This window comes from Myotis myotis, unplaced genomic scaffold, assembly GCF_014108235.1.
Source record: "Myotis myotis isolate mMyoMyo1 unplaced genomic scaffold, mMyoMyo1.p scaffold_m19_p_11, whole genome shotgun sequence".
Classification (NCBI taxonomy): Eukaryota; Metazoa; Chordata; class Mammalia; order Chiroptera; family Vespertilionidae; genus Myotis; species Myotis myotis.
The window spans coordinates 362,085-377,790 of NW_023416315.1; the positions used below are offsets into that span (position 1 = coordinate 362,085).

A 15,706-nucleotide genomic window follows, 5' to 3' on the forward strand; every position below is an offset into this window, starting at 1 on the left:
CACGCCTGCCAGAGCCAGGGGCCAGTGACCAGGGAAGCGGCTGCTGCCTGTGAGAGGCCAGCAAGCTCTGCCGCAGCCGGGACAGAGGAGAGGGGGGGACAGAGGAGAGGGGGGGACGGAGGGGAGGGGGGATGGAGGGGAGGGGGGACGGAGGGGAGGGGGGACGGAGGGGAGGGGGGAACAGAGGAGGGGGGGACGGAGGGGAGGGCGGAACAGAGGAGGGAGGACGGAGGGGAGGGGGGACGGAGGGGAGGGGGGAACAGAGGAGGGGGTGACGGAGGGGAGGGCGGAACAGAGGAGGGAGGACGGAGGGGAGGGGGGACGGAGGGGAGGGGGGAACAGAGGAGGGGGGGATGGAGGGGAGGGGGGACGGAGGGGAGGGGGGACGGAGGGACGGAGGGAGGGGGTGACGGAGGGGAGGGCGGAACAGAGGAGGGGGGATGGAGGGGAGGGGGGACGGAGGGGAGGGGGGACGGAGGGGAGGGGGTATGGAGGAGAGGTGGGGACGGAGGGGAGGTCCGAGGGGAGCCCTGCGAGGGAGCGGGGGCCCAAGTCCCCTGGAGACCTGAGCCATGGAATGGATGAGGGTCACCGTGGCAGGTGTGTAAGGAACAAGACACAACTCGGACACAGAGAAGCCGGTGAAACGGCTCAAGGGGGAAGGTGGGAGCTGGAGAAACGGCGGAGACACTCGGGCCGGCTCGGCAGCCGTGGGAGCAGGAGGTGAGGTGCGTGATGGGGGGAAGCGCGGGAGGAGGCCCGGGTCTGCGGACGGTGGTGCCGCGGGCCGTCATCCGGGCGGCGTCCGGGTTGTGAGCAGGAACAGGGCGGCAGGAGGACCAGGCTGGGCCCGAGGAGCCGGCGCGGCGCCCCTTCCGGAGGGTGTTTGTGTGGCTCATCGACGGCTTCTCCCGGGACATCCTCTCGCGCAGGGAGTTTCTGAGCAGCGTTTGTGAGTCGCGGCCACATCCACACAGCGAGGGAGGGAGCTCTGCTGGCCGGACGGACCCTGCGAGCCAGGCCCGGGCGCCGGGAGTTCGCTTTTGGGCCTGAAGGGTCCAAATCAGGCACAGGCGCCCCACACCCCGGGGTCCCCACATCCCGGGGGTCCCGGGCCTGCTGACGTCTGATCCGTGAGGAAGTCCAGGTCCACGGGTCATGCCGATCGAGGATCCGCGACATCTGCCCCTTAAACAAAACGCGGCCCGTCCGGGTGTCCGTGCTGTGGCCGGTGCCCCTGGTGACAGGAGGAGGCAGGACCCTGGGAGCCGGGGGAGGGAGCCCGCAGCTGGTATTAGACAGTCTGCATTCACTCACTCACTCACTCACTCACTCATTTATTCACTCATTCATTTAATCACTCATTCATTTATTCACTCACTCATTCGTTTATTCACTCATTCATTCATTTATTCACTCACTCATTCATTTATTCACTCACTCATTCGTTTATTCACTCACTCATTCATTTATTCACTCATTCGTTTATTCACTCACTCATTCATTTATTCACTCACTCATTCATTTATTCACTCACTCATTCGTTTATTCACTCACTCATTCATTTATTCACTCACTCATTCGTTTATTCACTCACTCATTCATTTATTCACTCACTCATTCGTTTATTCACTCACTCATTCATTTATTCACTCACTCATTCTTTTATTCACTCACTCATTCATTTATTCACTCACTCATTCGTTTATTCACTCACTCATTCATTCATTCACTCACTCATTCATTTATTCACTCACTCATTCATTTATTCACTCACTCATTCGTTTATTCACTCATTCACTCACTCATTCGTTTATTCACTCATTCACTCACTCATTCATTTATTCACTCACTCATTCGTTTATTCACTCATTCACTCACTCATTCATTTATTCACTCACTCATTCGTTTATTCACTCATTCAATCACTCATTCATTTATTCACTCACTCATTCACTCATTAACTCATTCCTTCACTCACTCACTCACTCCTTCATTCCTCGGGGTGTGCAGAGGGGAGGGAGGCGGGCGGAGTGTGTGCCCAGCACCTGGCGCCTGTGTCGGATGAAGCCAGTCGCTTTCGCCGGGTCACACCGGACCCTGACTGTCCGCCTCACCGGCCGGGAGGACCGTGACCGACCGCCAGGCGCTGGGCCCGGCCCGCTCCGCAGAGGAAACCGGCCCAGGTCGTCGGTGTGCGGCGGCCGAGGGGCCCCGGGCGCACGCGGACCCCGCGCCCAGGTTTTCTGAGCGAACAGGCCGCCGGTGCGCTCGCTGCGGCCGTGACGGGGCGGGCGTCCGGGCGGTGGGACGCACTGACACTGCGGCTCCGCCTTCCCGGGGTCCCGCTCGGTTCCGCCGCGGGGGGCGGGGGGCGTCGGCGGGTGCAGCCCGCACAGGCGGGGCGCCAACCGGCCGCCGCGGGGCCGCCCTCCCAGGCGCAGGCGGGCGCGGTCTTGGGGAAAGTAGGGCGTTCGGGAGCGTCCGTCTCCTCCCGCCGCGCCCACGCCTCCCTCCCGGCCGCGGGCTCCGAGCGACCTCCGCGCGCCGCGCGACCTTGAGGCCTGCGCCCGCCTCAGCGGCCCCTCCGCGCAGTGGGGCGACGCCGGGCGGGGTGGGGGCTCCCCATCCGCGGGCCCTCGGCTCCCCGCGCTCCCACGCCCCGCCCCACCCGAGGCGCGTCCGCGGCTCCCGCCCGACCCCACGCCGCAGTGCGCGACGGTGCCCGCAGGCGGGAACCTGCTGGGCAGCGCCAGTGCGCACGCGCGCCTGCGGTCCCGCCCCTCCCCCCCCTCCCAGTGCCGCCTCTGCCCATAGGCCGGCAGAACCGTCACTTTGGCCGGCGCGCGGTCGCGATTGGCCCGGGTGGCGGCGCGCGACCGGTAGGGGGCGGGGCCTGGCGCGGCTATAAGAAGGGCGGACGGCGGCGCTCGTGCCGCTTTGCAGACGCCGCCGCCCCGAAGCCGTCCGAGACTAGCCATGGTGAACCCCACCGTGTACTTCGACATCGCCGCCGACGGCGAGCCCCTGGGCCGCGTCTCCTTCGAGGTCCGGCGGGCGGCGTGGGCGGGGGTCGGGGCCGCGGCCGAGGGGCCGGGCGGGCGGCCGCCGAGGAGCGCGGCGGCGCCATTTCCTGCGAGGGGCCATTTTGGGAGCCGGGGGTGGCGGCAGACAAAGGCTGGGGGAGGGGCGGCCGCGCCCTTCCGGCCGCGCACGTGCTCGGACCGCGAGCCGTTGGCCGCCGCGGGCCCTGCGGGTCGGCAACGCCCCTACCGGACGGCGGGCGCCGTCCTGAGCGCTCGGCGGGCCCCGCGCGGCGGCCGCCCCCCAGGGCGCACCTCCCTCCCCGGGGCCGGGCCCCGTGACTGCGTCTGCGGCAGGGAGGACGGGCGGTGGGGCCGCCGCGGACCCGGTCGCGCTCCCGACCCGGCGGAAGCAGCAAGCGCCGCGGCCCGCCTCCCTCGCGGTGACGACGCCCTTGGACCAGGCGGTGGGGGCCGCGTCCGCCTTCCCGGCGTAGCCTCCGCCTCCAGCGCCCCGGCGCTCAGGAAGCGGGGCTTCGTGCAGGGCGAGGGCGCAGGCGTCCTGCCGGCGGCGCGGCCGGTGGCGGGCACCTCGGCCTCGTGGGACAGGCGCTTCCGTGCCAGTCGGGCCGCCCGCCTGAGTCACCGCCTGTCAAGAGTCCACGTGGAAACTTGGCCGAGCCCCGGGCCCGGTGACGAGTTAGTGCCGGGAGGGTGGCGGGCGCAGCGAAACGGAGAGACCGCGGGGCCCTGGGCGACAGTGGCGGGCGGCTGCCGGCCGGAAGGCCTGCCCCTCGCTGCGGCCGGAAGGGGGCCGCAGGGGCTGCCCCGGGGTCCGAGCTCAGAAACGTCACCGCCGAGACTGGGAGGTGGCCGCGGGGGGGCTGCCCCCGTGCGGGACCTTGTCCTGCCGAGACCCGCAGGAGAGCGCGCTCCAGGCGGGGGCGCCGCTCGGGAGGGGCCGGGAGCCCTGGAGGCGGGGCGCCCTCCCCGCCTGGAGCAGAGGCGGCCCCTGCGCCTGAGAGGCCTGGCCTTGGGCTCCAGCTGCAGGGGGGTGGGGGGACGGGGGACATTGGAGAAGGTGCGGATCCGTTAGAAGTGGGTGACATCACGCTGCAAAGCCCTAAGTCGCTTCTTCGAAGCCTCGCACCGTCTCAGTTACCGCGGGTTCTGGATGTTTGGCAGGACCTCGGGGCGCCCGGAGCGCCTGTTCGGGCCTCAGTCCCTTCTAGTGAGAGAATGGACTTGGTTCAGGAGCCCTGAAGGCGGGCGGTGAGCCATGACAGGTATAAGCAAGTGTCATTCTTCTCTTGCAGCTGTTTGCAGACAAGGTTCCAAAGACGGCAGGTTAGTTCCTTTAACCTTTAGTAAAGGCGGCCCAATGTTAATGGGGGGTGTGTGCGTGCATATATCCTGTTTCTTTATTTTTAACAGAAAACTTCCGTGCTCTGACCACCGGGGAGAAGGGATTTGGTTATAAAGGTTCCTGCTTTCACAGAATTATTCCGGGATTTATGTGCCAGGTATGAAATTTATGGATTTTGATTTGGGTTGTTAGCTTTGGGATTGAGCCAGCACCGTTCAGAATGCGTAAACACGAACTGTTCCTTTTTGGTTTCACGGAAACTTTCCTTAAGTTTTGAAGTTTGAACCTTGCCACTTGGCATGTCTTCTGATTATGTGGTAAAAGCGACAGATTTCTCTCTCACATTTCCAGGGCGGTGACTTCACACGCCACAATGGCACAGGCGGCAAGTCCATCTACGGGGAGAAATTTGAGGATGAGAACTTTGTCCTGAAACATACAGGTCCTGGCATCTTGTCCATGGCAAATGCTGGACCGAACACAAACGGCTCCCAGTTTTTCATCTGCACTGCCAAGACTGAGTGGTAAGGACAGCACCCAGCAGGGGCAACCAAGGAACACTAACCACTGGACTTCAGGCTTTCCCTGCTGCTTACATCTGGGGTAGTAGGAGAACATGCATACCTACAAGTTAAGATCCTTAGCTATAGGGAGCAAGATCCTGTGAACAGTGAACCAGGGCTCAGCTACTGGATAGTTAACTTAAAAGTAGTATTTTTAGCCTGAACGGTTTGGGTGAGGCTTGTTTCAACTTATGAGCTAGGAGGTGTAACAGGTTGATACCTGGTCAGGGCACATTGCCCAGGTTGGAGGCTTGTTTCCCATTGGGGGTTGGGCAGCCAATTGATGATTCTCTTTTATCATTGATGTTTCTAACGCTCTTTCTTCCACTCTGTAATCAATGAAAAACGTGTTGTTGTTTTTTAAAGTAATGTTTTTTAAAATATATTTTTATTTACTTCAGAGAGGAAAAAATATCAGTAATGAGAGATAATCATTGATCAGCTGCCTCCTGCACACCCCCTACTGGGGGTTGAGCCTGCAACCCGGGCATGTGCCCTTGATTGGAATCGAACCTGGGAATCTTCAGTCCACAGGCCGATACTCTATCCACTGAGTCAAACCAGCTAGGCGAAAAGATTTGTTTTGTTTTTTTCAGAGAGAGACGGACATCGATGAAAATCATTGGTCAGCTGCCTCTTACACGCCCCACACTGGGTATTGAGCCCATAAATCGGGCATATAGCCTGACCGGGAATTGAACCTGTCACCTGATTCATAGGTCAACCACTGAGCCACACCAGCCATGCCTAGGCTAAAAGTATTTTTATCTAATTTGCATGTAACTTACTGTTTAGGGGTCCATTGTAAACTTTTTTCCGAGAGAGGGCGAAAGATATAAACACATCACTAAAGAGAATCATTGATCAGCTGCCTACTGCACACCCCACACTGGGGATCAAGCCTGCAACCCAGGCATATTCCCTGACCTATGGAACCTATGACCTCCTGGTTCATAGATTGACTCTCAACCATTGACCCATGTTTGCTGGGCTATTATAAACTTTTTAGCATCAGTTGTTTAGCCTCAGTTGTTTAGTTGGAGAATCTTAAGCCACTTTTTTGAGTCAATCTGGTGGTTCCAGTAGTTATAAAGCATTTGATAAGCTTCCCTTCTAGTGTGCTCTTGGGTATGCATTATTAGTTTGTGGGGCTCTTTTCTCATCTTAAATCAACAATGCGGGCTGCTTGTTCTGTCTGGTTACTGGTGGTGGTGTTTGTTCTATTTCCAGGTTGGATGGCAAGCATGTGGTCTTTGGCAAGGTGAAGGAAGGCATGGATATTGTGACAGCCATGGAGCGCTATGGGTCCAGGAATGGCAAGACCAGCAAGCAGATCACCATTGCTGACTGTGGGCAACTCTAATAAATTTGACTTGTGTTTTATCTTAACCACCAGACCATTCCTTCTGTAGCTCAGGAGAGCACCCCTTCACCCCGATTTGCTTGGAATGTTCCATAATCTTTGTGCTCTTGCCAGTTTATTGGGTTCCATAATTTCCCTCCCCTTTCCCAGTCTAGCTGGATTACAGAGTTAAGTTTATGATTATGAAATAAAAACTAAACAGTTGTCTGTCCTTGTTTGGGTTAGGGTTTCATTTTAAGCAGTAACATTACCTAAGGCAACTTTGCTGTTGAATTTCACAGAGTAGTTTTTTGCTTCCCTAACCTCAGGATGAGCAAAAGGTAAAATCAAACCAAATGTAAAGGTTCAGTATCAGGAACCCTGTGCATGGGCAGAAGCCTGCCCAGGACGATCGCAGTGGGGGTGCAAGCCAGGAACACAAGTACCCTGCAGCACTGCCCCACCTGGCCGGCTCCTGTTGGGGACTTGGTTGTCCCAACAATCACTTGTGTCCTAATGCTACTGAGGTGACCAGGTGATGCACTGGCCTCCCTGAGTGGGTTTGTCCTCTACATGTCCTCATGGTCTCTGACCAAACACTAGTGTCTGGATGATGATGTCACAGTGGCTGTGGACTTCATCAGTTCAATTCCTCTTAATAGACTGGTCCTGGGTGTGACCACACACCAAGTCATTACTCCTCTGACAAGCATACGCCAAACTTGGATACCAACGTACCAGGCTGGGTGTTGGAAAAATGATAGGCTCCTACCTAGAGAACAGGAGGTGAAGGGCGAACCAGAAGGTGTTGGCATGTGTAGTGAGGTGAACTAGTCAGCAGTACCCAAATAGCTGTTAAGAGTTAACCACGTGGAAAGAAGGTTCCAGCAGTGCTTGCATATTCAGAGCCTTGTCTCCAGTTCCCTGTCGATGGGTTGGGGTTAGAGGGCATAGCTGGGCTCGGGCACCACAAGAAATCCCAGAGCTGAGTGGTGGTTTGCCTATTTAATGCATTTTTATTGACTTCAGAGAGGAAGGGAGAAAATCATTGATGTGCTGCCTTCTGCATGCCCCTCACTGGGGATTGAGCCCTCAACCTGGGCATGTTCCTAGGTGGATGCTCAACCACGGAGCTACCGGCTAGGGGAACTTTATTTCTTTTTTTCAGGACGCAGTTCACATTTTAGACCGGCTCTTCCACAAAATACCGACTTGTGTGCATGGGCCACGAAGCTTCAGTTGCACTGTACGTGTGCACCCACACGTGGTATTTTGTGGAAGAGCCACGCTCAAGGGGCCAAAAAGCCACATGTAGCTCAAGAGCCGTGGTTTGCTGACTACGGCCTAGGGTTTTTAGTGAATCGTAGTGCCCGGCCCAGAGAAGGCCCACAAATACTGAACTGTGTGAAACTTGAACATAGACCATGTTTTAGATTTTCCTTTTTTTTTTGTATGTTTTTAACGATTTCAGAAAGGAAGGGAGAGGGAGAGAAACATGAATGATGAGCGGATCACTGATTGGCTGCCTCCTGCACCCCCTACTGGGGATCAAGCCCACAGCCTGAGCATGTGATATTGACTGGAATTGAACGCGGGACCTGCAGGCTGATGCTCTATGTACTGACAAAACCAGCCAGGCAAACAGACCCAAGTTTTTTTTTTTTCCAGAATTCAGAACTTAAAAACTTGTGACTCAGACACGCAGAAGCATATTGTATGGGTATCAACTGCTGCATTTCAACTTACCCCAAAACAATGACCAAACAACACCCCCCTCAGTTTTGGTGGGTGAGGAATCGAGTTCGGCCTGACTGGGTCCTCTGGAGTCGCTGTGCCCAGGTCCAAGGTCCTTTCCGCTCCAGGGGGAGGATCTGCTTTGTAGCCTCAGGGGTGTTACCCTGCTGGGTTGTCCTCTGTCTTACGGCCTCACCAACCAGATGAAAGTCACTGTCTGGCCCTGACCGGTTAGACTCAGTGGATAGAGCGGCGGCCTGCGGACTGAAGGGTCCTGGGTTCGATTCCGGTCAAGGGCATGTGCCTTGGTTGCCGGCACATCCCCAGTGGGGGGTGTGCAGGGGGCAGCTGATCGATGTTTCTCTCTCATGTTTCTGACTCTCTGTCCCTATCCCTTCCTCTCTGTAAAAAACCAATAAAATATATTTTTTAAAAAAGTCACTGTCGCCGAAACCGGCTTGGCTCAGTGGATAGAGCGTCGGGCTGCGGACTGAAAGGTCCCAGGTTCGATTCCAGTCAAGGGCATGTACCTGGGTTGCAGGCATATCCCCAGTAGGAGATGTGCAGGAGGCAGCTGATCGATGTTTCTCTCTCATCGATGTTTCTAACTCACTATCTCTCTCCCTTCCTCTCTGTAAAAAATCAATAAAATATATTTAAAAAAAAAAAAGTCACTGTCTTACAACCTGTCACAGAAATGACTTCCCATCTGCCCTGGCCATGCAGCTCAGTTGGTTAAGAGCATCGTCCCCATACACCGAGGTTGCGGATTCAATCTCTGGTCAGGGCACAAGAACAAACCAATGAGTGCAGGTGTTCTGCTCTAAAATCAAAAATAAAAAAATAGGATCCTGGGAACACTATAGGTAGTCAAATTACCAAAAGGAAATAGATGTTTGAAGCAATTCTTTAGAAAACTAGTAAAAGAACCCATTCTCTGTTGATTATTGCCTTTTTATCTCTACTTTGGCTTCTTTTTTTTTTTTTTTTAAATATATTTTATTGATTTTTTACAGAGAGGAAGGGAGAGAGATAGTTAGAAACATCGATGAGAGAGAAACATCGATCAGCTGCCTCCTGCACATCTCCCACTGGGGATGTGCCTGCAACCCAGGCACATGCCCTTGACCGGAATCGAACCCGGGACCTCTCAGTCCGCAGGCCGACGCTCCATCCACTGAGCCAAACCGGTCTCGGCTACTTTGGCTTCTAAAAGCGATTAAAAGTTCAGCAGGCAGCCCTGGCTGGTTTGGCTCAGTGGTGAGAGATTCAGCCATGCACTGAGAGTTCAATTCCCAGTCAAGGGCACTTACCTGGGCTGCAGGTTTGATCCCAGCCTCAGTCAGGGCACCTGTGGGAGGCAACCAATTGATGTGTCTCTCTCACAATGATGTTTTTCTCTCTCCCCACTTCCCACCCTCCCTTCCACTCTCTAAAAATCAATGAAGAAAATATCCTCATGTGAAGTTTAACAACACATAAAAAGTTCACACAGAGATAACTATGGATCCTCTCAGTATAGAAACGTTTCAAAATATGTGCCGAGAAGGTCCTATCAGAATGTGAAATTTCTTCTTGTAAGTCCAAGAACAGAAGGAATGACAGGATAGCATCCATTGGTGACTCCTAGCAGGGTCCTGGATCTGGGTGGGCAGTAAAGATCAATGGTGAGAGAAGAGCTGACAAGAGAACTTGAAAAAAAAAACGAGCCCTACCCGGTTTGGCTCAGTGGATAGAGCATTGGCCTGCGGACTGAAAGGTCCCAGGTTCAATTCTGGCCAAGGGCATGTACCTTGGTTGCGGGCACATCCCCAGTAGGGGGTGTGCAGGAGGCAGCTGGTCGATGTTTCTCTCTCATCGATGTTTCTAACTCTCTATCCCTGTTCCTCTCTGTAAAAAATCAATAAAATATGTTAAAAAAAGAAAAAAGAAATAGAACTTGACAATCAATAGGGCGGGCTGGCAGCACCCAACTGACCATCAGTCAGTCTTCATGTTACAAGAGGTGGGAGTTAGGTGCTCCCTGATGGGATCCAATAGGAAGCACACATTTCACTTATGAAATTAGTTTTGTGAAAAAGCACAATTCGCCCTGGCCAGGTGGCTCAATTGCTAGGAGCATAGTAACGAACAACAAAAGGTTTGGGTTTGATTCCCCAGTCACGTCACATACCTAGATTGTGGGTTTGATTCCTGCTCAGGGCTCATATTGGAGGCAACTGATTTAATGTTTCTCGCTCACATAGATGTTTCTCTCTCTCCCTTCTCCCCCGCCTCATCCTCTCTTTAAAATCAATGAAAACATATCCTCAGGTGAGAATTTTTTAAAAAGCAAAATGCAACAAGAACCCCTCTAGAGCTGTTTATAAGAAATACTAGAGGCCCGGTGCACAAAAATTTGTGCACTCGGGGTAAGGGGGGGGGGTCCCTCAGACCGGCCTGTGCCCTCTTGCAGTCTGGGACCCCTCGGGAGGTAACGACCTTCTGGCTTAGGCCTGCTCCTGGGTGGCAGAGGGCAGGCCCAATCCCTAGGTGCAGCCCCTGGTCGGGCTCAGAGCAGGGCCGATTGGGGAGTTGGGGCGCCTTCCCCCGTCATGCACAGAGCAGGGCCCATCAGGGGGTTGGGGTGCCGCCACTGTCACACTCAGGGCAGGGCCAATGGGGAGGTTATGACTCTACCCCGTCACACACAGATCAGGGCCCGTGGGGTTGGGGGGGGGCGCCACCCTCTTATCACCCACAGAGCAGGGCCGATCAGGGGGTTGGGGCGCCGCCACTGTCACACTCAGGGCAGGACCAATGGGGAGGTTATGACTCTACCCCATCACACACAGAGCAGGGCCCGTGGGGGGGGGGTTTGGAGCCCTGCCCCCTGTCACACACAGAGCTGCAGGGTGATCAGGGGGTTTGGGCGCTGCCCCCTGTCACACTGATCCCGGTGCCAGGAGGCCTCGTGGCTCCGCTGATCCCAGTGCTGGGAGGCATATTACCCTTTTACTATATAGAATAGAGGCCTGGTGCATGGGTGGGGAGGGCTGGTTTGCCCTGAAGGGTGTCCTGGATCAGGGTGGGGGTCCCCACTGGGGTGCCTGGCCAGGCTGGCTGAGGGGCTGAGGGCTGTTTTCAGGCTGGGACTGAAGCTCCCAACCACTCCGTTTTTTCTTTTTTCTTTTTTTATTCTGGGCCAGCTTTAGCTCTGAGGTCTCCGCTGCTGAAAACAGGTTTCTGGCCTTTGTTTACCGTCTGTATTTGATACAATGTTGCGGTCCGGCTGGCTGAAGCTCAGCTGAGTAAAGCAGGTTTCTGGGGTTTTTTTAGTTTTTTTATTCGCAACATAGTTGCTGAGAGTTGCAGCTGAGAGGCCGGCAAGTCAGGCAGGGAACATTGGAGTTCTCCGTCACTGAAGCAAGCAAGCCTCCCTGTTCGCATCAGCTGCCTGGCTGCCGGGCGCCATCTTGGCTGCCAGTTAATTTGCATATCAAGGCCCTACTCTGTGAGTGACAGGGGGATTGGCCAATGGGAAGGGTAGCGGAGTGACACTAATTACCATGTTTCCCTTTTATTAGTGTAGATAGGGCCCTAACAGTTTTGGCGCAGTGGATAGAGCGTTGGCCTGCAGACTGAAGGGTCCCAGGTTCGATTCCGGTCAAGGGCATGTACCTTGGTTGCGGGCATATTCCCAGTAGGGGTGTGCAGGAGGCAGCTGATCGATGTTTCTCTCTCATCAATGTTTCTAACTATCCTTCTCCTTTTCTCTCTGTAAAAAATCAATAAAATATATTTAAAAAATATATAGGGAACAGAGTGGAAAAAATTAAATGCCCTTAGGTTTCATTCAGTAAAATCGACAATTAGAGATGAATAACTCAGTCCCTTCAAAAATTAAAAAAGAGTGAAATCTTTAGATTAAAACAAACAAGAGTCAGGCTGGTGTGGCTCAATGGTTGAGCATCAACCCATGAATCAAGAGGTCACCAGTTAAATTTCTGGTCAGGGCACATGCCTAGGTTTCAGGCTCCATCCCCCAGTAGGAGCTGTGCAGGAGGCAGCTGATCAATGTTCTGCTCGCTCTCTCCTCCCTCTCTCTCAATAAAAACATTTAAAATATGTAAACTATAAAATAGAGTGTTTTAAAAAAAGAAACAAGAGACAGCAACAAAATGTGAGATAAAAATGTTACCTGGATTCTGATTCAAACCAACTATAAAAAAAAAATTATGAGACCATCAGGGAAATTTGAATACTGACGTGATTATTATATATATATAAAATATATTTTTTTATTGATTTTAGAGAGTAAGGGGGGAGAGGGAGAGAAAGAAACATCAATGATGAGAAAGAATCATCAATCAGCTGCCTCCTGCATGACCCCCAATGGGGTTGAGCCTGCAACCGGGGCATGTGCCCCGACTGTGAATTGAACGGTGATTTCCTGGTTCATAGGTCTACGTTCAACCACTGAGCAACACCAGCTGGGCTATTTTTAAAATATTGTTGAAAGTATTACATACGGCCGAAACCGGTTTGGCTCAGTGGATAGAGCGTTGGCCTGCAGACTGAAGGGTCCCAGGTTCGATTCCGGTCAAGGGCATGTACCTGGGTTGAAGGCACATCCCCAGTGGGGGATGTGCAGGAGGCGGCTGGTCGATGTTTCTCTCTCATCGATGTTTCTGACTCTCTCTCTCCCTTCCTCTCTGTAAAAAATCAATGAAATATACTTAAAAAAAAAAAAAAGTATTACATATGTTCCCTTCCCTGCCCCTGCGCATTGACCCCCTTCTAGCCCATTCCCACCACCGCCCCAGGCTTCCACCACCCTATGGTCTGTGTCCATGGGTTATGCATATATGCGTACAAGTTCTTTGGTTGATCTCTTCTCACCCACCCACCCTCCCCGTCTTCCCTCAGAGATTCTATAGGAACATGCTTCCATGTCTCTGGATCTATTTTGTTCATCAGTTTATTTTGCTCTTTAGATTCCACATATGAGTGAGATCATGTGATAGTGGTCTTTATCTAACTGGTTTATTTCACTTAGCCTAATACTCTCCAGGTCCCTCCATGCTGTCTCAAAGAGTAAGAGTTCCTTCTTTTTTACTGCTACATAGTACTCCATGGTGTAAATCAGTGATGGTGAACCTGACACGCGTGTCAGAGGTGACACGCAAACTCTTTTGGTTGATTTGTTTGTTAAATGGCATTTAAGTATATAAAATAAATATCAAAAATATGTCTTTGTTTTACTATGGTTGCAAATATCAAAAAATTTTTATATGTGACATGGCACCAGAGTTAAGTTAGGGTTTTTCAAAATGCTGACACGCCGAGCTCAAAAGGTTCGCCATCACTGGTATAAATGTACCACAAATTTTACCCACTCATAGATTTGTAGGCACTGGAGCTGTTTCCAGATCTTAGCTATTGTAACTTGTGCTGCTACCAACACAGGGGTGCGTACATTCTTTCTGATTGGTGTTTCTGGTTTCTTGGGATATATCCCTAGAAGTGTGATTACTAGGTCAAATGGCAGTTTCATATTAAATTTTTTTTTTTTAATATATTTTATTGATTTTTTACAGAGAGGAAGGGAGAGAGAGAGTTAGAAACATCGATGAGAGAGAAACATCGATCAGCCGCCTCCTGCACATCTCCCACTGGGGATGTGCCCACAACCCAGGCACATGCCCTTGACCGGAATCGAACCTGGGACCCTTCAGTCCGCAGGCTGACGCTCCATCCACTGAGCCAAACCGGTTTCGGCATCATATTAAATTTTTTGAGGAAACTCCATACTGTCTTCCATAGTGGCTGCACCAGTCTGCATTCCCACCAGCAGTGAACGAGTGTTCCTTTTTCTCCGCATCCTCTCCAGCACTTGTCATTTGTTGATGGTAGCCTTTTTGACAGGAGTGAGGTGATACTTCATTGTCGTTTTAATTTGCATCGCTCTGATGATCAGTGACTTGAGCATTTTTTCATATGTCTCTTGGGCATCTGTGTCCTCTTTGGAGAAGTGTCTATTTAGGTCCTTCGCTCATTTTTTAATTGGATTGTCTTCCTTTTGTTAAGTTGTATTAAGTTCCTTATATATTTTGGATATTAACCCTTTATCAGATGTAGCATTGCCAAATATGTTCTCCCATACAGTGGGCTCCCTTTTCATTTTGTTGATGGTTTCTTTGGCTGAGAAGACTTTTATTGTATTTTTTATTTATTTTTAAAATATATTTTGATTTTTTACAGAGAGGAGGGGAGAGGGATAGTTAGAAACATCAATGAGAAACATCGATCAGCTGGCTCATGCACAGCCCCTACTGGCAATGTACCCGCAACCAAGGTATATGCCCTTCACCGGAATCGAACCTGCGACCCTAGAGTCCACAGGCCGCCGCTCTATCCACTGAGCCAAACCAGTTAGGGCCAGACGTTTTTTATTTGGATGAAGTCCCATTTGTTTATTTTATCTTTAATTTTCTTTGCCCTAGGACAATGGTCGGCCAACTGCGGCCCCTTGAGTGTGGCTCTTCCACAAAATACCACGTGCGGGTGCGCACGTACAGTGCGATTGAAACTTCGTGACCACACTCAAGGGGCCAAAAAGCCGCATGTGGCTCGTGAGCCTCAGTTTGCCGACCACTGCCCTAGGAGATGTATTTGTAACATATTGCTAGGATAGATGTCTGAGATTTTGCTGCTTAGTTTCTCCTAGGATTTTTATGATTTCACCACTTATATTTAAGTCTTTTATCCATTTTGAGTTTTTTTCTGGTGTATGGTATAAGTTGGTGGTCTAGTTCCATTTTTTTGCATGTATCTGTCCAATTTTCCCAACCTTTATTGAAGAGAATGTTTTGGTTCCATTGTATGTTCTTGCCTCCTTAGTCGAATATTACTTGAGCCCTAGCCGGTTTGGTTCAGTGGACAGAGCATTGGCCTGCAGACTGAAGAATCCATGCAGTCAAGGTTTCAGGCTCCTCCCCAGCCTGGCCCTGGTTGGGGCTCATGCAGGAGGCAACCAATCGATGTGTTTCTCTCACATCGGTATTTTTCTCTCTTTTCCACTCTCTAATAATCAATGCGAAAATATCATAGGGTGGGGATTTTAAATATATATATATTAATTGAGTGTAATGACTTGGGTCAATTTCTAGGGTCTCTGTTCTCTTCCATTGACCTATACTAACTAGTATGCCTGTTCTTATGCCAGTACCAGGCAGTTTTGATTATAGTGGCTTTTTAGTATAACTTGGTATCTGGTATTGTGATCCCCCAATTCTGTCCTTTTTTTTTTTTTAAATCCTCACCCGATATTTTTTCATTGATTTTTAGGGAGAGCAGGAGAGAGAGGGAAAGACAGAGAGAAACATCAATGTGAGAAACACAAACACATCGACTGGTTGCCTCCTGCAGGAGCCCTGACCAGAGCCTGGGTCAGGGAGAAGCCTGCAACCACGGTGCATGCCCTTGACAGGAATCAAAACCAGTCCGCAGGCTGATGCTCTATCCACTGAACCAAACTGGCTTGGGCTCACTGATGTTTTGTATTGTTTTTTAGTCTCTATATCATTTATTTCTGCTCTAATCTTTATTATTTCCTTCCTTCTACTTACTCTGGGCTTTTCTTTTTTTTTTTTTTAAATATATTTTATTGATTTTCTACAGAGAGGAAGGGAGAGAG

The 15,706-nt window shown here is 52.0% G+C and overlaps 1 protein-coding gene across 1 annotated transcript; it reads left to right on the plus strand.

The window, feature by feature from the left end:
* The first annotated feature begins 2,896 nt into the window (after positions 1 to 2,896).
* PPIA (peptidylprolyl isomerase A) lies at positions 2,897 to 6,526 on the plus strand. The gene is made up of 5 exons (XM_036327171.1): positions 2,897 to 3,048; positions 4,340 to 4,370; positions 4,458 to 4,546; positions 4,741 to 4,913; positions 6,183 to 6,526. Exons 1-5 carry the CDS (start codon positions 2,980 to 2,982, stop codon positions 6,313 to 6,315), a joined length of 495 nt encoding a protein of 164 aa, XP_036183064.1. The 5' UTR covers positions 2,897 to 2,979; the 3' UTR covers positions 6,316 to 6,526.
* Positions 6,527 to 15,706: the final 9,180 nt, after the last annotated feature.

Coding starts and splice junctions, on each gene's coding strand:
- PPIA (XM_036327171.1), top strand. CDS start 2,980: ATGGTGAACCCCACCGTGTACTTCGACATCGCCGCCGACGGCGAGCCC. Junction 3,049..4,339: donor TGGGCCGCGTCTCCTTCGAG/GTCCGGCGGGCG, acceptor CTTCTCTTGCAG/CTGTTTGCAGACAAGGTTCC. Junction 4,547..4,740: donor TTCCGGGATTTATGTGCCAG/GTATGAAATTTA, acceptor TCACATTTCCAG/GGCGGTGACTTCACACGCCA.